This window comes from Haemaphysalis longicornis, unplaced genomic scaffold, assembly GCF_048455015.1.
Source record: "Haemaphysalis longicornis isolate Haplotype H1 unplaced genomic scaffold, Haemaphysalis longicornis Haplotype H1 scaffold_4, whole genome shotgun sequence".
Classification (NCBI taxonomy): Eukaryota; Metazoa; Arthropoda; class Arachnida; order Ixodida; family Ixodidae; genus Haemaphysalis; species Haemaphysalis longicornis.
Genome location: NW_027526361.1, coordinates 90,632,267 through 90,654,533, shown reverse-complemented (window position 1 = coordinate 90,654,533; position 22,267 = coordinate 90,632,267). Strand labels below are relative to the sequence as shown.

At 47.2% G+C, this 22,267-nt stretch overlaps 1 protein-coding gene across 1 annotated transcript; it reads right to left on the bottom strand.

Annotated features, from left to right (window-relative positions):
* Window positions 1–817: 817 nt before the first annotated feature.
* On the bottom strand, window positions 818–20,777 carry LOC144179050 (acetylcholinesterase-like). The gene is made up of 3 exons (XM_077707229.1): window positions 20,540–20,777; window positions 2,168–3,679; window positions 818–983 (listed from the first exon to the last, which is right to left on the bottom strand). The coding sequence occupies exons 1-3, from the start codon at window positions 20,737–20,739 to the stop codon at window positions 836–838; spliced, it is 1,860 nt and encodes a 619-aa protein (XP_077563355.1). The 5' UTR covers window positions 20,740–20,777; the 3' UTR covers window positions 818–835.
* Between the last annotated feature and the right edge of the window lie 1,490 nt (window positions 20,778–22,267).

Genomic DNA, 22,267 nt, shown 5'->3' with positions numbered 1-22,267 from the left:
CCTGAGCTCTGCCCGAAATGCATTGGCTCACTGCTCGCAACATGTCGAGAATTTACAGACGCATATCGAGCCATCACACGATGGCGGACGACACGAGAGAATTCAAACTGCAGTCATGTAAACACACACAAACACGACGTGCTGCGTACGAGAGCCGTTATTCACGCACTCAGTGCTCAGGTGCGCATGCGCAGAAGTCCGCATCGCGGAACGGGGAACTTGGCCGCGGCAGTGTGGCTCGGTTTTCGCCTCTCGGCAACGTCAACCTCGTTTTGCAAGGATTAAAAGTTATCGACACAATAATGAGGCGCATAACAGCTGATTCGTAGAATGGAGGAAGGGCAGAAGTACAGTACAGACACCTGGAATATTATAATAAATTACTCGCTTATTAGATACATATGATGCATACAGAGCACAATGTAATAGGAACAAACAAGTTCAAAGCAGGGGCAGAGAAATTAAAGTTCGACAAGCTCTTAGTTGAGAGTGGAAACGAGGAACCCAGTGTCAGCGGCATGGCAACCGCTATGCCAACCTCTTATCCAAGTGAGGAAACTTCTATTTTAGGACTTCAATAAAAGACGCTGGTTACTTTCGCTCGGAACGACTTTGTGCTTATATCTTAATGTGTGCACTTCAGCAAGGAAACAGGGTGGCTAGAAATCGCCTTCGAGTTGGCAAAGCCATAGCCACATTAGCCTAATTCTAGTACAGCTACCCGAGTCCGACTTTGGCTTGCAAAACAGTTAGGGCACATAGGATTCTTTTCCCGGTTGTTGCAAGAATTTGTGTAAAAAAAGTCGCCAGAAGCTAATACTAGCCAATGAAGTTTTTACTCATAAGGCGCGATTCTGTTCAAAAAGTCACATGAACTTTGCCGAAGATGCTTTCCAAGAACGGTAGGGCCGTCACGAAAATGCAGGTATTGCTGGTCTTCGTTGAACTTCGGCCAGTTCGTGCTGTTGATGTCCTGTGGAACGCTGAAAAGTAAAAAAGGCACATAAAGCTCATACCACTACCAACAAACTGTCAACAGAAGAAGTATATATACTGAGAAAGACTGCATCCTGGCTACCCACAACAAGCGACAAGAAAGGGGGACGGCAATTCTGGTTAGCCCAAGTTAGAGCACCCTATTTGCAATACTGGTACCTTCCCCATTGCCCGCAAACTCACGTAGGATATAAGGCTTTTTAAAATAGCATGTCAAGTTGCATACCAATTAATTTCCCATATCCGGAGAATAGGTGTTCCCGAACTGAGATGAAGTTTTTACTACAAATCAAATAAGACCGTAAAACGTACTGCAAATTGAACTAAGTATTTCCAAGTGCTAAAAGGAGTGACAGAAGAACTTCCGTAAAATTAGGTAAAAAAATATCGCATTCTTCAGAGGGGTAGCGCCTCTACTCCAGGGCCCCTATAGCTGTGGCTGCCGTCGCGATCACCAGCTCTCAGTGATCACCCGGATCGGAGCTGAGCACCGCAGTCTTCCACCGCTCAAGGATTAGGTTACGTACCAGAAGGAGGCTGGTATTTTCTTCCGAAAAGGCCACTAAACATTCAATAACTGTTTACTCAATCAAAGAAGTCAGACCTTTGGCGAAAGCAAATGTTTGTGATTTTCCGGCAAATATTGTCGATATTTCAACTGATATTTCATATTCTGTCAGTGTGCGACACTTTCCAGTAATGCGCAGCAATATTTTGTTGGCGTACTCGAGATATTGGAAGCATGTTGAGTTGAAATATTTAAGGACAAAGAGGTGCGCTGCTCCATATTGTCAGCCCCACCTAAACACTGTGTATTGACTGAGACGAGTTGCTCCATCGACAATCGTTTATCTGCAGAGGCGCTAAGTGAAAAAAAAAGAAACGACCGCCGACTTTGTTGTACAGTCTCCTTTCGAAATATTCACGCATTTTGAAGGCGCCAGTCTTTCTTAATCTACGTAAACGCTTAAATCTGTCTGTCTGTCGCTCTGTCTGCCACTTGAATCATCCGGAGATTTAATAACGAGTCACCAGCAGGTTCTTTGTGCTGTGTCTCTGACTCACTGTAATTCGTGCCTCCAGCAATATGTGACCCATAAATTACTACGGCATTCCACACCACCCGCGTTAGCTACCCGTTCACGCTGTTAAAAATGCGCTTTGTTCTCACCCTGTGCGACTGAACGTCGAGATAACGTTTATCAAATTCTCCGTTGCCTTCACGTCAGCCTCGGATGGTTTGACGTCCTGGCTAAGCGCGGACCCAAGGGTGAAGAAGATGTCGTCGGCGTGCGTAGGACGAGTCCACTCCGGCCATCCGACGAAAGAAAGTTGGTGCGAGACGAGGAACGCGTGCACTGACGTGTTCTGGCCAGAGGACAGCCCCTTGGCGAAATCCAGGGAGGGACAAAGCAACAGGACGTCGCCAACGAGGTCGCCCGCTGCGTACGCCACCTCCTTTCCGGCCTTGGCACCCACTTGGTCAAAGTAGTGTTTCATGAGTTGCTCCGTGTCGGCACTTGTCAATGCGGTTAAAATGACTCTCAGAAACAGTTCCATCTGACGCTTTGTGAGGAGGCTTACGTCGTTCAGGTTTTGCACCTCAGTAAGCAAGTAATGAATGAAGAAGTCGCCCTCCGCTTCGCATACGCTCACTAGCACGTCCTTAGCATTCGGTGTTCCTCGTGCGAGGGCTGCTGCAGGTTTCTCTGGCAGAAACTCCTCCTCCAGAACAATGGGGAAAAATCCGTCGAGTCCGATGGGGCTAAAGCTCTCCGTCGCCTTCAGAACATCCCTGAAGTCCTTCGAGCGGAGACAGGCCACGACGGCTTCACTGCCAAGATTTTGTGAACCGTCGTCGCCCTTGTCGCAGCCGAGGTACGTCACGATGGCTTTCGTTTTGCGCGCTGACTGGCTCTTGTTCATTAGGAACTGACCGGTAAAGGGGCTTCCGCTCTGCATGAATGCACGGCGAAAAAGACCTCCACTTTTAGGCGATATGAGATGGAGGCCGACGGAGATGGATCCTGCGCTCTGGCCCATGATGGTTACCTTGTCCGCATCGCCACCGAAAGCGCGGGCGTTGTCCTTTACCCAGTGCAGGGCAAGCAGTTGGTCGTAGAGACCCATGTTTCCTGGCGCATCTTCCGCGCCCATGTACAGGAATCCCAAAGCCCCGAGTCGGTAGGCGGCAACAACTACAATCAGGTCACCCCGTGCCGCCAGCTCTGCGGAATCGAAGATCTTCATAGATATCCCCCCGAAGGTGAAGCCACCACCGTGGATGTACACGACGATGGGCTTCGGGTCCGAGTCGTTGCCAACTGGTGCGAACACGTTCAGAAAGAGGCAATCTTCTGACATGGGATCGGCCTCCGTTACTTCAAAATAAGCGTTGACATGGGCGGGACTCTGGGGACACATGGGCGGCAACGCGGTCGTGTTTAGGACTCCTTCCCAGGGCTTTTTAGGTACCGGCTTCTTGAAACGAAGCTCGCCGATCGGCGGCTCGGCGAAGGGAATTCCCAAGAAGGCGTTCACGGAACCTGTTGTCGTGGCCCTAGTGATTCCTCTTACGGCTCCGCTTGTCGTGGTTACGACTCGCCCAGTGCTCTCGGCCTTGTCCGCAACCACACAAGTGGCGGCTACGAAGGCCGCAAAGGTGATCCACATTTTCGAATGCCTGAAAAAGAAAAGTATATACGAAAAATTAGGTACAATATTTATTCAAAGATCTTTAAGCTACCAAGCAGGCATTACTTTAGTTGTCTCTTAAGCAACCATTAAAAGAAAATTCCTGTTTTCTGAGTGTAGATAGACACTTCGGTAAAGTTTATAGAGCCATATGCTTTGTTACAGCAGGTCATTGAACGATATGGGCATGAGAAAAGTAATATGGTTCATCACTTCTTTGTGTCATTTCTGTCGTTATTGTCGATATAGTTATTTTACCATTGTAGTCTACTTCTTCCCACTAATGTGTGTCTGATTATGTCTTATTTTTTAGCCTACTTGTCAATTCATTTACGCAGTATATTCCGCTGTGGCTTTGGCACCGCTGACCTCCTCCTGCTCTTCATAGGCGGCGCTACAGGGAAGGAGGCTAAATCGGCCCCCTGGGTATAAGACTGCATTTCCCATGCGTTTGCTAGGGCATGTGATAAGCGAAGTCAGTGCCTTTTCCGCATTCTTGTGTTGTTTCCACTTGGCTTATTTAGATCTTAGGGCGCCTACCTTCCACGAACATGTATTAATCGACACCGTTTTCCTAAAACACGCGGGAAGATTTTGGATATTTATAAATAATTTCAACTCAAATCCAAAATATCAAACTGTGTTCTATATCCAGGACCAGGATTAAACCCCTTCCTCTTGCACAACACTCCTGCCACCTGCTTTTCCATCTTAGTTCCTATCTTGTTTACCCACCTTTCTTCCACGGTAGAGCAAGGAAACAACAATGCTTCTTGCATTCCGGCTTCATAAGTGCGCAACCTAATTGTTCATTTATTGCCTGAGTTGACGAGTCATATTAATCGTGTAAGAAACTCGTTGCTACCACGCTTGTTAATATTAATGCGTGCTTCTGCCGTACATAGATTTATTAGTGCTCATTTTCGGGCCCCCTCAGGTCTAAATGGCATAAAACGAGTACAGTGCCGTTGCATACCTTTGCAAATCTTAGCAAAGGTTTGCCGCGTTGTCTATAAAGACGCGGCGGAATATGCTAGGTACGGAGTAAGATCGGCGGTCGCTACCTTGGGAACCGACCTAATTACAAGATGGCTGACGCTTCAGTTGTCTAACACCCAGAAGACTGAAGAGGCGATTTCCGCCCTCTGCCTCCTCAAGACCAAAGCAATCATCACACAGGCCAAAGTAATCATCACCGGCTGTCAAGCCGCCTGCCGAGCATACTAAGCAGAAAGGATTTCAAGACAAGCGCTTCGAGTTCTCTTCCAACGACCCTCTTAGAAGCAAGTCAAAATCAATTGGACGCCTGCCCACTCCGCTCTCTGAGGCAACAAAACTGCACACCCCCTGGTCCGAGAGCACGCACACCGGGCACCGCAAGAGCACTCGGAACGGACCTAAGTACATTCCTCACATATGCCGACATAACTAAACACTACCGACAAGCTAGGCAAGTATACCCTCAAGTCACCGATCAGGACACGGAGGAACAGGAGGTCATCCTGAGAAGGCTACCGACAAACCCATACCCAACACGACTGCACGTCATCCATCCCTACTCTCTATGATCCTCTCTGCATTCACGGCCAAGCCTCAGGCACTGTACCATATTGTCTGGGAAGGACAACTAAACCAAGATCTTCCCCACATCCCTAACTCCTCACGCAAGCAGTGGGAGAGTACGCTGGCCAGCTGTCGCCGTGAAACGCAGTTTTTGCCGGCGTAAAGGCCGTAGACAACCGGCCGTACCAGCGGAGTTTTGGACTGAAGACACCGACCAGAAAAATCCGCACGTCAACTCTGATCTAAGTTTCTCTCTCTCTCTCTCTCTCTCTCTCTCTCTCTCTCTCTCTCTCTCTCTCTCTCTCTCTCTCTCTCTCTCTCTCTCTCTCTCTCTCTCTCTCTCTCTCTCTCTCTCTCTCTCTTGAAGCTATAGCCAACATCTTTCAATGAGCGCGGGACTCGTTAAAATTAGTGTTACTAGATAAGGTTGAAAACTATCGGCACACTTTTCTCTTATTGTTCCATGCTGCCGCCGTGATCATTGGTCAGTTTGCTTCACGTGACATTTGTTTACACCGCGACGGTTCATGGGAGCGCCATTTGGTTGTTTATGCGTTTTCTGTCGGTCAACTGCGGTTGCCCTCCCTGCTCTGCGGCTGCACGCGGCTGGTGTCGGTCCGAACGCGAATCAAAGATAACGCGCTTCGCAGCATTTTCGCTGCGGCAGTGCGTCCGTAGATGGCATGTTGCTGCGTCTTCGGCAGTGTTGTTTGCAAATGACCTCGTCAAAGTTAGCCGTGAACTCGCAGAAGCGGAAATCTGGCGACACTGATAAACACCAAAATGGCCACCGTTGCTCACTTGCGTGCCTCAGTGACGGTACTGTGTATCTTATCTAGTGGCACTATTTAAAATATATTTTAGGGGACTCGGACCGAGCTACACCAGACACAAACCAGAACAGTTTACAATGAATTCAACAAATGATTCCCGATGCCGAAATTCAAACATTTTCTAAGCCTTGACCAACATGTTTGGTACTTTTCTCGATCTATACTAATTGGTTCAATCACTCACAGAGAAATTGGATAAAATGAACACAGTTGATTTACCTGGTGACTTTTCGATAGCTTAGAGTCCTACGTCACGCCTGATATTAAAAGCACCCATGTCATTTTCAATGAAACAAGTCCCGTACGTTTCATGTATTTTTGAACATTTTTTGAACCCCATAGTATAAGTGTGCCTATGTTGTTGTCGCTTACGGTAACTGAAGTAGTAATTTATAGCAGCTATGCATTCCTCTGAACCATTAGTTTAATGACCTGTTAATGACCTCGATGTGTTCGGCTGTTCTGACAGCTTTTCTACCCACTGTGCTGTCTCTGTGATTGGCCCCAGCTGACCCGGCGTTGTTCTCAGCAAAAAAAAAAAAAAAAATGACGGAAGCTCACACTAACGAGTAAGACTTGCAGGTGCGCAGCTGTATGCAACCTTCCCGACTATCAGGAATGTTTAAGCCCACGATTGCAGCCGATTTGCTTCTTCTTCGCGGCCGTAACGACGTTTAATCCATCATTGTTGCTATAAGTGCGAGCTTATTTCATTTTTTTGGAAGTTATATTCATTGGACATCACCTAAGAGGAGCGTGCGCTATGACGTGTCTTTCTCGTTCCGAGCAAGTGTTATTTTTGGCCAATCTTGTCCAATCTGCTCAAGTGGATTGGGTATGCTTGACTTGACAGTGGTACGCCGGGGACGCTGGGCGGTCGCCGCGAGGCACGCACACACGAGGTCTCGGCATTTTCTTGTTGTTTTTTTTAACTGCCGGGCGGTCACCGCAATCTGGGCCAATCTCCCTAAGTGGGTATGCTCGGCTTGACATACATGCGCAGGGGACACTGGGGGGTCGTCGCGAGGCAAGCACCCACAAACGCTAGGCATTTTCTTGGTTTTGTTAACTGCCGGGCGGTCGCTGCGAGGACCGCGCTCACGTGCGCGGGCTTAACTATTTCTTGACATTTTTAAGTGCGGGCACGAAAAATTGCAACATGCTAAACAGCTTCGCTGTTAAAATAAAAAGTTGAAGCATCTCCACTCCGTGGATAATGGCGAGGGTGGGGAGTACGGGGACTCGAAATGACACCCAAGTTGCGCCTCGAGCGACTTCCGATTTGCGCCCCGACCGCCATTTGATTTGAGCCGTAAGTTACACCTTGATTATTCCCTAACTGAAACTGCAACTCACGGCTCAATCGAATTTCGCTTAATTTTCGCTTCATGGTGGTGTGCGCGCGGAAGGACGCGGACGGACATTGGGAGGTCCTAAGGTACTCCGCACCGTTACAGGCGAGGGAGTAAGCCGTTTGACTCTCGGGTACTGTCAGCCCAATGGGTAAGACGACTGATACCAACCCTGTCTGGTCTACCAGACACATGCTCGAATGAATCCTGCTGGTGCCTGTGGGATTTCTTGCGATTGTAAATGCTATGCGCACGACGCGGACGGACATTGTGCGGTTCTAAGGTACCCCGCACCTAGAACACGTAAAGCAACAACAAGCGGACAGCATCCCGGCCGATTGAAGCTTTTTTTCGTATGGGGCTGACAACGCCAATGCGGCTACTGCTTCCCCGACGACAGTAGTACTACGCAAGTACACCACTTCGACTTCACATGTTACAAAAGGTTTCCAATTTTGCTTCGCAGACACCTCGCGTGCTTTGCGGAAGGAGTTAGTTTGCAATGTTGGTCACTTTGTTCGGCGCAGAGAAAACAACCTTCACATTCATCCGACCTAAAATCGTCGGAGACAATGCGACGTGTTGTGGAATTATGGAATTACTGCTACTTTTTTCGTCTCATCTCTGTCCTCTAAAGCATTTAAAAGTTTTTATACTCTTGGGCGTACTTTCCTCTGCGGATGCTGTTGAGGGTACATTGCAGGTAATAGAGGTATGACGTTTGAAAACATTAGCAATGCCTCTTTTCATAAGCTGGGAAGGGGCCGAATGGTAGGGGGCGTGCTAGACTTGAAGGGATATGTCTAATGTGAATATTGCTCTAAAAGCGTCCATTAACAGTCAAGGAAACGTGAAACCTGGGAAGAGAAGCATGCAGTGTATAAGTGTATTCTTGGCGCCTTGGCGTTTTTTCCAACGGAGATGAAACTGTTGGGTGGACAGGTATACAGCTTTGCTGTAAAAATAGCTTGACTACAACGAAATGAAAAAGGCCTTCCATCTGACCCTCAGACTTTTCCGACCTCTCTTTCCTTCGAGATGCCGTCTTCAATCGCACACCACTAAACAAAGAGACTTATCTACAATCACCAACATAAATATCCGGGCGCCGCGACCACTTACTCAAGATAAAAGAAATGTGCGCGCGCACAACCACATACCAAAACTCCTTTTTTCCCCGTACAATACGCGAATTGAACCTGCTGCCTCCTGAACTAATCGAAGTTGCTTCTGATGTGACGTTCCCCACTGTCCTTCAAGAATACATTTATGGATAAAAATGTTCTCGCCATTTGAAACATTCTTTGATATTTATGCTTTGCAATGTTAGCCAGCGTGCTGTGTAAATGAATGTATCTTGTTACCTGGCCGATATTTGTTTTTAGTGCTGTCTCATGTGCTCCCTCAGAATGTACCACATGTGTGATTAGTATTGTACTCACGGTCTGCAGTGTGTGGCTTACTAACGCAAACCTTGTATGTTTTCTTACAATTGTTTTTTTTTCTTTCTTCAACCTTTCAAAGAGTGTGCAATGTTGTATTTTATATCGATTATTTGTCCCCCCTACTATAATGCCCAACGGGCGAAGTAGGTATCAAATAAATAAATAAAACCACGCACGGGGCTAAACAGGTCGCAGGCCGTTGTATTCAGGCAACTACAAACGGGTACACTGCCGAGCCCGGCACTACTCCACAGAATGTACCCTGAGTCACACCCGAACGACAAGTGCGAGGAATGCCGCAGGGAGACGGCCACCTTTGCGCACATGTTGTGGGATTGTATCAAGAATCCAGACGAGGCCAGATCAGGACGCACACCACCGCGACTAGAGGCCCCGACGATGAGCAACAACCAAGAAGAACAACTATGGGCTGTCCAGCAGGTCCTCGAGGCGCTGGCCAGGCAGGAACCCGGCGAGCCAGCAACGGCAAGCGGGGATCCACGCTGCACGCCCGCTACGAGGACGACGTAGGCCCAGTCTACGCGCGAAAGCGCGCCCTGGAGGCATCAATGAAGGTTTTCCAATCCAATCCAATGTCTTTGAAGCACGAAGTTCTCTCGCGAGGCGTAAACGAGTGCCCCGGTGTTTTTTTCGTACACGTTACGAAGCTCTCCAGCGCGAGTCGTAAACGAGTTTCCTGGTGTTTTAGTATAGTATCGTGACTGCATGAGACGAACGATGATTAAGACGACGACGACGAGGACGACAGGAGACGCCAACAGCCCCAGCCCCTAAACGGCTTCACCCCTAAAAATTACCAAGTCCTCTAAAGATCCTTACAACGCTAAAACATTCTTGGTGGTCAACGAGGCTAAATACAAGTCGCCTGATACCGGAGCTAAACGGGAGCCAAACAACACCCCTTGATTTTGAATAAAACATTTTCCATCCCCCTCCGCCAGGGTTGAGCTCAAACAAAAATTCAGTTGTTCCAGGAAACTACCAGTTGTGACACTTTCGGATATTTTGGAACCCTACTGGGCCATAACCGTCAATGTTGTATTCAACCAATTTAAGATGATCTTATGCCTCAAGGTATGATACAATGTTCACTAAACAGGCCAGAAAACCTGTCCTAATTTGGCTTCAAGAAATGAAAAATCTCTTTATAATTTTTGACCATGCAGGGGTCGTCAGTTGTAAGAAGGTACAGTTTTCCTCGCAGTAAATGTTAACTTTTTTTGGTTATCTGCCATTTTTCTCCTTGAGGTCATTTCCCTTTGTGACTTTGAACAATAAACAGGACTTCCGTATAGCTTGCTTTTATTTTCCTGCCTTCTGCTACGCGATTTAGATTGAGTTGGTCACGCAGTTCTTGGTCTATACTGATCTAAGTTTACTTAAAAGGAAACGTCTTCGCGAGGTTGAAAACCTGGTGTTATAGTATCAAGGACTTTTTTTTATCAAGTACCCTTTCCTTAATTAAAGCAAGAGCAGAAGAAGGGCGAGGACGTGGTCACGCAAGGTAGCCGCCGCTCAAGATATGCATGCACACGGGAGACATCAATTTCGTTCCTTTTTAGCACTTACACTTCCTCCGAAATACATCTGTCTGCTCCAGCACTCATTGTGATAATGGTGTGACTACTTACACGCATTTGATTGTCGAATAAGCCCAGTCAAAACTTGGTGTTGTGTGGTCTCCCTTTCTGTTACGTTCTTGTCTGCATGTACGCCCAGTTTTCAAGGTGATATCGGGTGATTCTTCAGGAAGTGCGTGTGCATGCGATGTTCTATCAAGCGCACCTTATTGATTGTGCCCTTTGAGAACACTGTCGGCCTCGCTGCTTTGGCCAGTGCATGGATAAGGCGTTTCGCTACTGAGCAGGCCTTCCCGTTTTATTCATTCCTCTTTTTGTTTTCGTTGTTTTTCCCTCATAGTTTCATCATGCAAGTTTACCAACTAGACCACCTTTCCTTGTTACGAGATAGAGGTTTCGATTCCCATTAGAGGCGTCCATTTATCTGCTGGAGGCGAAAAACTAGAACGCCCTGGCGTAAAAATCTTGACGCGTGCTAGATATCCGGCATGTGGTTTGAAGTAATTCATATGGCTGCCATCACGGCGCGCCTGACAAGCCAGGGCGGGAAAAAAGGCAAATTTGAGCTTTGAGAAGCCAGTCTGTTGCCCTTCTCCTTTCTCTGTTTCCAAATCTTGATCCCCACGCCATTGTGAGCCTGCTTTCGAGTCTGTGCTTTAAACGAAGGTAATTGGGGCTAATCTCCGTTTGGATCTAAACACGCGAAATCGTTTTGAAGAAAACCTATTTGACCAACTTTTCAGATTAAAGGGGCCCTGCAACAGTTTTTTCAACTTTTTTTAAAATCTTAAATGCTGCAGAACGTAGTCACCCAACACACCCAGTACTTAGATTAGGGGGTCACAAAGTACCTCAGCCAAAAATTACAGCTCTATACCCATCAGATAATCTGGAAACTCACTCAAAAGATTTGGTTCTCTTTCCCAGTCTTGACGTTCTTCGATGGCTCGAATTACGTCATTAAGGTCATGTAGTGGCTGTTGGCGAGTTTTCCTTCAGTTGCAGCAATGAACGCTTTTCGATAGCAACTTTAAAAATAAAGCCACAAAAACAAAGCAGAAATGGAAGGCGTATCTGGTGCGACGAGCAAATCACTCAGTGCTTATCGAAAGTATTGCAGGGTCCCTTTAACAAATTTCTCAAAAATCCTGCTCTAACAACCAGTCGTTTCAACAGAAAAAAAAATTGTCAGCACCAACTTGACATAAAAAAAAAAAATTGGAGGACGCCTAAGCTCGGCCTTTAAGCTTGGAACACGACACGTTACGGGACCGGTTCCTATCACATGAAAACTTTCCGATAGGTGAAAACTTTCCCCTCCTGCTCGCATGCCATCTGTTGTAGCAGCCCCCTACGACCCCGGGGGGTTTCAGTGAGCGCCGCAAGGTGCCGCCACAGGATTTTTTGCTCACACCAATCCGCCGACGACGCTGGCTCTTCTGCGACATGAGGCCCTTAACGAAACGTGTTAATAAGAAACTATTCCGAGTAACGACTTATATTTAAGTCCGTTTTCCTTCGTCGGCAACAATTTGATACCACGAACTTATTTATAGGAACACAGGAACTCGCAATCTCCCGCATCCTTTAGGGTGTATGAAGCGGTGGCCTATCAGACACCTGACGCAGCGCGCAAATTAGCCATGTTGCCCTTACTCCTGGCGTGGCGCATCTAAGATGCTCGGGGAAGCGCGCCTCGCCAGCCCAAGGGAAAAGATACCTCGGCGATACGCAGTACTTCCGCCGACTGGTGCGCATTATCGCCGCGCAAGGCTTTAACCGCGACTCGTATGCTCCGAGTAGAAGCTGGACGATGAGCAACGAAGCCCTAAAAGTATAATGCTCTGCTCTCCTTATTCGACGCTAAGCTTTTAGATAACATTGGTGATGCCTCGCTACTGTTTATAGTGCAAACGCTTAGTGTGGGTACCAAGCACCACAGAGCCGAGACCTGAGTCATAGCCTCCTGTATAACCGACTGTGCCTGCTCTATCGCCCCGAAACCCATTGCAGCAGGCCGTTCAATGTGGGGGCGCCAAGTTCCCGGGTTTTTCGATGGCCATGCCGATGCGAACCGCTGTTTCAGGCGGAGGTGAACTGAAACGCACTTCGGCGTCGTCTGCTACGCGAAGGCGTCTTTTAGCTACAAAATTTCGCAAAACGGCGAGCTTGAACTTCATGAGCCAATAATAAAGACCGAAGCTTTACGCGTGGCGTCGTAGAACCACAAAACTGCGTTCAGTGTACGTTTTTCGCCTGTACGCTCGCCCTTTTGGGTTCGTTACGGGAGTTTCCCAACATAATGTATACATGTCCTCATGGTTGTCATTGCGATAAGAGACAGTTAAATTTTCTGCCACTCTATAGAAGTTGATAAGTGAAAAATAATTATGCTTGATTCGGTGTTTAGTGATAATTGAGTCATACGAATTAAATTTTGTTTGAAGAAGTCCAAAACGTTGAGCTCCCGCTTTTTAGTTACGAGTCCATTCAGTGTCGTTCTGCCGCTAATATCTAATAACGGTACCCCGGAAGGGTACGCGCCCACTCTCCTCCCCCCTTTATTTCTCCGCCGCCGCTGCGAATGTAGTTTATATATTGACGACGCGGTAATCGGCAATGCCGGGCTGCTCAAAAAGAATGACGACTTCAAGCTTTAGCTCAAGGCGATACTCAGTGTTTGAGGGCCCCTGTATAAGCTTGGGATAAGCATTCAGCAAGCAATAAGCTCGTTTCTCTCTATACTTCTCCCCGCTACACTCATTCTTCCCTCACCAATCAGATACCGAATAAGCGATCAATTGCCGATGGGTCACAAACCCACTAGCGAACTCACCCGTAACATTTCTGGCTGAATCGAGTGAAACGCAGAAAAAAACTTTTGCGTTAAATTATTTACGAACGAACAAGGTAGCCCAAGAAAGATTATCTCTTTTAATTACCGCAGTCAAGTTTTATTTTTCTGCTTCGTGAAACGCCTCGTGATATTTTATACCTTTTTTGTTCAATAAAGAGTTGCCCGTCAGTGCTAGCGGTGCTAGAGCCAGAATCTCCTCAACACAACGCATTTTTTTTTGCAAAGAGCCTTGACAACTTTTTTTTTATAACCACCAATTGTTGCCAGGTGTGAAGACAAATGTTGACTGTGCCTTCGCCAACACAGGAGTACCTGGGATTAGGGCGCCACCAGAGAGAACGGCGGAATTTCTGGCCCTGGGCAGGCACAAGGCGTTATACAGGAGGCTATGCCTGAGCCGTAGAGTTTTTTACTATATACACTAGAGCGGAATCTGGCGCTAGCGTCTAAGCGGCTCACATCAAGGCGTCTGTGTCGTCATGAGCCGCCATTATACCATGCGCTCGCCTTAGTTTCAGTATTGTCATGGATTGAAACGTTTGGTGCCCGTAAATTTAAACACAATGCCCCAAAAATATGAAGAAAAGTGTGAGATTATAGACTTATAAATAAAAAAAACACGCTGTATTAAACCTAAAGGAATAAAAAATAAAGCGTGTTCTTCCTACCAAAAGTCTGGCAGTACGGTTATACCTAATATTCTGCAGACCAAGCTGGTAGTTAATTTTGTAAAATTTTAGGTGAAGCTCATTAAGAACTCTTATGTTACAAAATTATCAAATAATGAATTGTTTGAAAAGCTCAGAAAGGCTCGAAGCGCGTACCTATGAAAACCACCACCTTCGCAGTGTTTTCGTTCGTGGTTGCGTAACAGACAAGCTGCTACAACTTTCCTGGCGGGAAATTACCCGCTCAGTCAAGATGTCCGGGCGCTGTTAACATGTGCACTGCTACTGCAAAAAAGAATCTGAAAGCGAACTTTCCTTGCCACAAATTTACGTGTTTAAATTCTGGGTTTGTACTTGTGTAAATATGTACTGATGGTCGCTCGCCCGCTGTAGTCCTCCCACTCGCTTACAGTGAAGCACAGCTGTCGTAGCATGAACTAATGGAGTGGATTTCGAGTTCACAAGCGAAGCGAGAGAGGCGAAGCGAATTTCGGCCATTTCGGCCAGAGCGGCTACCTCGTAGACATAGCAATGCATAGTGAAGAAACCAAACCATTGTCACCCCAATACCGGGTATTAGCAGTAAACCCAGGTTGCCGATTCCAGCCCTAAAGTGCTTTACGTTAGAGCACATTTGGAATTGGTACCCTACCCACAAGCATATTTACACCGATGCATCGGTGACAGCCACCTCGTCTACGGCCGGAATCTGGGTTCCATCGACGCGAACCACAATTACGGCTAGGTTAAGCAACAAAACAACGTCGACGACCCCAGAACTTGCTGCTTTGAGCTTTTCTTTGCAGTACATTCTTGGCAAGAAGCTTCTGTGCTGGTGATTTTTACAGATTCACGGGCGGCACTTGAACAACTGTCCTCATTTCCGCGGGAATAACTGAGTAGGCTGTAGGATTGGGCGAGTTGGTAATCCATGCTGTACTTCAATTGCGCAAAAAACTAACGAAGACAGGAGAGAGACGACACGAGACAGAGCGCACTACTTTCAACAAACTTTAATAAGAAGAAATCACAGATTTATACTGCCCACACTCTCTCATACACACTCATCCAAAAAAAAACCAATCAACAAACACCTCCTCCCCTCTGTGCATTATCACACTCTTAGGGCACGTGCCGCTGCTATTGCGGTTTCACGATAAATCATTGTCTTGCCCAAGGACGTACATCTCCTTTTCCATAAGTGCGAGGGAGGGAGTCCTTACGCAGCTGTCCCCAGCACGTGCTATTTCATTGGCCTCAATGATCTTACGGGTCGTTTGGTTCTTGTTCATTGCTACAATATAACACTTATCAAACAGGGGGGTACATTTGCAATCCCGACAGTGGATAGCCAAATGACCTGAGTTGGCATTTTTCACATTGTTGGCATGTTCCCGCAGGCGGTCATTGATGCACCTCCCCGTTTGCCCCACGTATATCTTTTTGCAGTCTAACGGAATGACATACACTACACGCGTAGCGCAGTCAACAAACCTAACCCTGTGCTTGACTTCACAAGGTGGTTTTTTCTATTTACAGTAGCTCCTTTCGCACAAGTATCCAAGCTTCAGGGGTGCGGAAAACACGACATTGACATTAGTTGTGGCTCCAATCTTTTTTAACCGGTGCGATAATCCATGCTTGTACGGAATGACTGCATATTTTTGTTTTTGCTGTTCGTTTTCACAGTCCCGCTCACGCAGACTCTTCTTTGATTCTTTGAGGACATCATTCGCAACAGCCGTCAAAATGTGCTCGGGAAAACCTGCTCGCTCAAGGCGGCCAACTAGCATGGTTAGGCTTTTCGTTCATTTTGTGAACACATGATTTTTTAAGACTGTTTCTGAAGCACAGCTTGGCTACGCCCCGCTTCGCCACTTTTGAATGCCCCGAAGAATAAGGAAGTAAAGGTTTTTCAGCCCGAGGCTCATACTGCCAGCACGTACTGCTCGCGAGGAAATGAAGCTTTAAATCTAGGAACTTTATGGTGCAATTGTCCAAAAGTTCGTGTGTCACACAAAGCGGTTCCAAACATTGATTAAAAGCATTTAGTTTGTTGAAAGTAGTGCGCTCTGTCTCGTGTCGTCTCTCTCCTGTCTTAGTTTTTTGCGCAATTGAAGTACAGCAGGGAACAACTGGCCCACGAAATACACACGCTGCATATACAGGCAGCCAGCTTGCTTCACGAGGTAGTGTTACAGTGGCTACCTGGACATTGCGGGGTGAATGGGAATGTGATGGCCGACGGAACAGCTTGCGCGGCTCACAACCAATCTAGCGTCATCATCCCGCACCCGCCGCGGTGGCTCAGTGGCTAAGGCGTTGCGCTGCTGAGCACGAGGTCGCGGGTTCGATTCCCGGCCGCGGCGGCTGCTTTTCTGATGGAGGCGAAAAGCAAAAACGCCCGTGTGTACGAGATTTCGGCGCACGTTAAAGATCCCCAGGTGGTCAAAATTAATCCGGAGTCCTCCACTACGGCGCGCCTCATCGCCTGCGTTGCGTCGGCGCGTTAAACCCTACAATCAATCATCAGTCATCATCCCGATTCGCTTTTCTCGACGTGATGCCGCAATGCTTGCGCACTCTGTCGCGTGGCAGTTACAACAATCAGCATTTACGTACAGATCTAAAACGTATCAGCCTTTGTATAGAATTGACACCGTCTGCACCTTCCGAATGCCGTGTGGCCTGGGTAAGCGCGACGAAGCAATTGTTCACCGCATTCGCCTCAACGTTGCTGTTACCAGCCACTAGTTTCACAAGACGCGCTGAGTTTCCTCCCCTCACTGTCACGCTTGCAGTGCTCGTGAGGACAGAACATGTACTGTGTGTGTGTCCCCGATATGAGACCCCACGGCTACCCTTGAAGAGAACTTTGGGACTGCATGCTGGTGCGGCACTGAAACTTTGCAACGTTGTTGGTCCATGGCAGTGAACTACCTCGGCAACACGGAATACAAGGGCCTTAGTGTCATTTCTCTGGGACTCCGGCCGGTACCAAACCCTGTGAACGTTTGCCTTAACTTTACTACTGCGCGTGTGCTGTGTGCGTGTTCCTGCGTCTGTCAGTTCCGTCATGCTTATTTGCGTTTGTTAAAGTTTGTATGATTTTTTGTGCCTTCGCTTCCTTTCATTTTCGCATTTCTCATGTTCATGTGGAGTAGCAATGACTTCCCTTCAACATTAAGGCATCTCTCCTCTCCTAAAGCAAACACGCGAAGACGCTTAAGAATCCGATAGCCATGCCCAGACAGCAGCTGTGGTCTTCCCATGCGGCCATAACCGCCCCACGCCGACATGGATTCCCAGGCGCAGTTTCCTCTCTAGTATACGCCTCGAGCTTCGCGATCGCTGCGCCTCCTGCCGCCGCTTCTCCGCGGCGCTTACGGGAGCAACGCTGCGTGGCTGATAGGGGCTCATGCAGTGTTTTGGTTCTCTTTCGCTTCTTTTTACCTTTCCGCGCCCGACACAACTTGTTATGGTGACATCTGTGAGCAAATAGTAGATTTAGGGCACTTCAAAAAATCAGCTGCGTCTTGGTAGAGTGCTCGAACGCCAACAAGAGCTATCCGGGGACGGCAGCAGCATATAACCACTGTTACCTCCGAATACTTTAGGAACCAGTGAATTGTATTGTCGCCTCGTTTAAACCTTATACTGGCAGTGAGAGGTGTGTTTCGTTTTGCAGCACGGACAACGAAAGTGGCTGCGTATGGAATATACATATACGTCGTAGAAAAATATGTTTCGGGGACGTGATTACCCAATACGTGACAATAGCGCGGTTTCCAGAAAGGCCTCTCATGTGACACCCAACTCGCGCTTTTTATTAACGATATCAGCTCATGTCTTGATCATAATATTCCTGTTGACGCTCTCTTTCTAGATTTCGAAAAAGCTTTTGATAAGGTACCCCATGAACGTCTATTTCTAAAACTTTCGCGCTTTCGCACCCTGCCGTTTTAAACTGGATCCAAAATTTTCTTTCAAACCGTGCACAGTTCGTTTGTGCCAACCAGGCATCATCATCCCGTTGTCAAGTAGTCTCAGGTGTGCCCCAGGGTACGGTCTTCGGTCCCCTCCTGTTCTTAATTTATATAAACGACCTGCCTAATAATATATCGTCAAGTATCCGTTTATTCGCAGATGACTGCGTCATTTATCGCCCTATTAATGACCCTAATGACTCCTGCATTCTTCAAAACGATCTATTAACAATTGAAACAAGGTGCAGAAACTGGCTAATGACTCTAAACATTAACAAAACGTCTGTCGTTTCTTTTCATCGTAGGAAACATTACCCGGCTCCAACATACTTTATTTTCGGCTCTAAGTTATCCCCCGTGGACTCCTATAGGTATTTAGGTATAAACATAACTCCCGATCTTAATTGGACACCCCATATAATAAATATCTGTAACGAAGCAAATGAAGTTCTTGGCTACCTCAGACGAAACGTACGCCTTACGTCTCAGACGAAACGTTTAGCCTACCTCGTTTAGCCTACGCCCGAAACTCGAATACGCTTGCGCCGTCTGGGACCCGCACCAATCTAATCTATCTAAAATGTTGGAATCTATTCAGAATAGGGCAGCAAGGTTTATTTACTCTGATTATTCATATCACTCAAGTGTCACTAATCTCAAAAGCCAAGCCCAACTTCAGAATCTAGAATTGCGACGCAAGGCCGCTAGACTAACCCTTTTTCACAATTTTTTTCATTCACCGTCTGACACATCCATATCATGCCCGCACATCGAATATCTTCTCGTACTAGCCACCGCAACACTGTTTATCCTCCTCATGCCCGCACAACTGCCCACCTTCGCTCGTTTTTTGTTCAAACAGCAAAGGATTGGAATGGTCTTCCACCCGTCGTCGTGCACCACTCAAGCCCGGTTCTGTTCAAAACCCCCATTGACTGAAATTTGTACCGCAGCCCACCTCTCATGTAACACCCCGTACTGGGGCATTTGAGGTATAATTAATTAATTAATAAATAAATAAATAAATAAATAAATAAATAAATAAATAAATAAATAAATAAATAAATAAATAAATAAATAAATAAATAAATAAATAAATAAATAAATAAATAAATAAATAAATAAATAAATAAATAAATAAATAAATAAATAAATAAATAAATAAATAAATAACTTGTGATTTTTATGGGAATATAAGCCACGCGAAAATGTTAAGCATATTCCAACGCTGCGGTTCGTTAAATATGTACCCACTCACGTCTTACAGCAAGGACTAAAGAAAGTAATGAAACCACGGAAAACTAACTGGTCTGCCAAGTCCGGAAGAAGCAGAACAGCTGGTACGGGAATGAAAAAAACGCAGTGCAGCTTCGGAAGGGCTAAAGAGGTTTGTCGAAACTTAAGCAAGGTAGGAATCACCGGACCAACTAGATGCGAAACGCACTGTTATTTCACAAGACATGGGGGGGGGGGGGGGGAGGGGGGGGCGCTTAACTATCGTTGTGTACAAATTCAGAGCGAAATCAAGCAACGAACGTTTTAGTAATAACACACACAAGCTGCGCGTTCACTTTCCTTTTGTTTTTCAACTTTTCGACTTCAAGGAACAGCTGGTCACTCGGCGGACGCATTCTTTGAAGTATACAGTAAGTTCACAAGCGATAAAAGGTGTCGTTGGTAGAGTGTGGCATCTGATATGGCCCTCCGATTTCAGTCTGTGCTAGATTTTGCAGGCGCCGTGTGTCGTATGACGATGCTTCGAAGAACCGTTTAGTCGCGGCCGCGCATTTCTCTATACGCCCGTCTCCGCGCTGCTCGCGAAAGATATATGTAGCAAATAATCGATTGCGAGCGCTCACCTCGCGACAAGGCGACTCAGCATTAAATTTTTTGTCGTGTGGTGTTTCCCGCGTATAATTTTGCATTATCCGTTGCACTTATTTTGTAGAATGTTCGGGAAATTTATGCCACACTGGTTTGTCAAGGGCTACCCTTGACAAGCCAGTGTGGCATAACTTTCAGCGCTCGAGGCGTACACATACGAAGGAACTCTATGACCTGAGCGAAGCACTCCCGCACCTCAGAGCGAGCTACTGCAAAGTTTTGTCGGCCGGCGGCTACGTATATAAGCGCGCCGTGGGCTGATTGAATGGTTCGTTATGCAGCGTTTGTGCTGCACGCACTGGAAGAAATAAAGCGCCCTATTTAATCGTGAGTATTTTTATTTCCGCATAAGCGAGTTCAATCAAGCGCGTCCATTGGTAAAGGTCGGGTGTCTGCTTCGTTTAATGAAATTATTGTGGCTATTTTCAAGCTTTTTCTCAAAGCAAGCTTTAAGAATAACGAACCAATTTCTGGGACCATTTTCAGCTCGTCGCGAAGGGATTAGAGTGCGTGTAGTAGCGCGTTGCAGGCACAAAGGCTCCGCGGTAACACGAGACATGGCAGCTTTGCCAAAACGCGCAATTTGAAATCTCGCCACTGAGAAATAAATGCCAGCGCTATACCGATAGCGCACACGGTAAATGTTCAATGCGAACGTACCTCAGTGGTCGCGGGCAGTCGTGATGGTGCCGCGATCGGACGAGGAAAGGTAACCGTCGCGTAGAAATCCCCTGTTTGCCCGTAGAGGCAAGAAAGAGACAAACATCCACGCACCAAAAGAGACTGCGTAGAGCACCGCCCTTGAATGTGCAGCGCCGTCCACAGCCGTGTTGTTTATAGCCTACAGACACTAATCGCATTAAAAATCACGTCACTGGTAAAAGTGCAGGCCATCACATGACTCGAGAAGAAGCAGAAGAAGGGGGAGGGTGGACAGGCCGCCATTGCCTAGAGGTGGTACCCCGAGAGGGTAATGGGCGAGGGCGAGGTGATGACGTATCATTGCGTGCACACACTGAAGGCGTCGTTAGGAAGCATTTGCCTCGATGACCGCCGATAGGCACACGTTCACCTCGCTAAGGTGCGACCTTGGTGTGACGACGCGCATGGCAAGGCTCTAAACAGTTGCATTCGCTCTAATCATCGCTCCCAGCGCGCGGTGTGTGTGTGAGTGTGGAATTAAGAATGCCGTCGAAAGGCTGAGCGCAAGGAGTCATTTTCTGTGTGATGTTCCTTGATTTCGAGGAGCGTAAGCTCTCTGAGCAAGTAATTGAGCTGCAGCGATGCAGGTCCGATGCGTACTCGGAGTCCCGACAGTGGATACCTAGAATGTACTGATTGTCCTCGTAATTACCGCGGCGTGGCTAAAACATTGACTCTGGCTGACCCGTGGATGTAATTCAAAACAATCAGGGACGTACACGTGCCGCGCGCCGAACAATGCTGTTTTATTCAGTATGGCTCAGACCTCTTGTAAAATATGGCGAAAAAGGAGAGGAGCTCGTGCCGTGTCCGACGCAGGTATTTCATCCATGGTTGCACTTAATGAATGAATGAAACCACGTTTATTCCACATTATAATGTGCCGAGGGCGCTGCGGTGGAAAGGAAGACGGTGTTATAGCAGAGGGAAAGGGTAGGGTCAAATAACGCTGGCCTCCGCTTATCACGACCGCGGTGTAGCCATGAAAAAGGACGACCGTTGAGGTCACTGCGCCCAGAAGCGAGCAGCAAAACAACTTACAAAGATCGACCGCCTGGAGCAGGGGGTGAGCTCAGTATTGTAGTGAAAATCGTAACGGAAGCGCAAATTCAGGGCTTCCTCGCGCTGCGTTTCGTTCAGTAGGCAGCTGGTGCCGTCGTTTCTTTCTACAACGACCACAAGACAACAGCGTTGATTTTCGCCGGAGACTTTAACGTCGACCTTCGGAAAGCGGCAAACCAGTGGTTCTTGGCCCTTATGATAGATGTCTTCGGCGTGCGTCTTTTTAAATGCCTCCTTTCCAGCTAATCAAAGTCCATGTCTAAAGCTGCTGGCGCGATTGACCACGTGTACCTTGGGGGGATTGAAACGTTGAACATTTTTACTGACGTCTAATGTTTCTCGACACACTCGCAACTGCTCGTCGTTCAGGAAAAAACAACAGCGACGCAAGACCAATAATTCAACTCTTTAAAAATAAGAAAGGCTTTCAGAATGTAGTCAATAAGCGCATATACTACTTGAATTAGGAGGTCGCGAAGTGCCCAAGCCAAATATTGTGGTTCTGCGCTCATCAGGTAATGTAGGAACTTGCTCAACACACTTTTTCTCTTCCTCGGTCAGGGCAGTGTTTGCACGCTTGGATGACGTCCTTCAAGCGGTGTCGCTGCTATTGGCTGGCTTCAT

What these genes read in the sequence shown, in the direction of transcription:
- LOC144179050 (XM_077707229.1), bottom strand. Translation starts at nt 20,739, where the DNA reads ATGCGATTAGTGTCTGTAGGCTATAAACAACACGGCTGTGGACGGCGC. An exon ending in GACTGCCCGCGACCACTGAG is followed by an intron (nt 3,680 to 20,539) that starts GTACGTTCGCAT and finishes TTTCTTTTTCAG; the next exon opens with GCATTCGAAAATGTGGATCA. An exon ending in TCGACGTTCAGTCGCACAGG is followed by an intron (nt 984 to 2,167) that starts GTGAGAACAAAG and finishes TTTACTTTTCAG; the next exon opens with CGTTCCACAGGACATCAACA.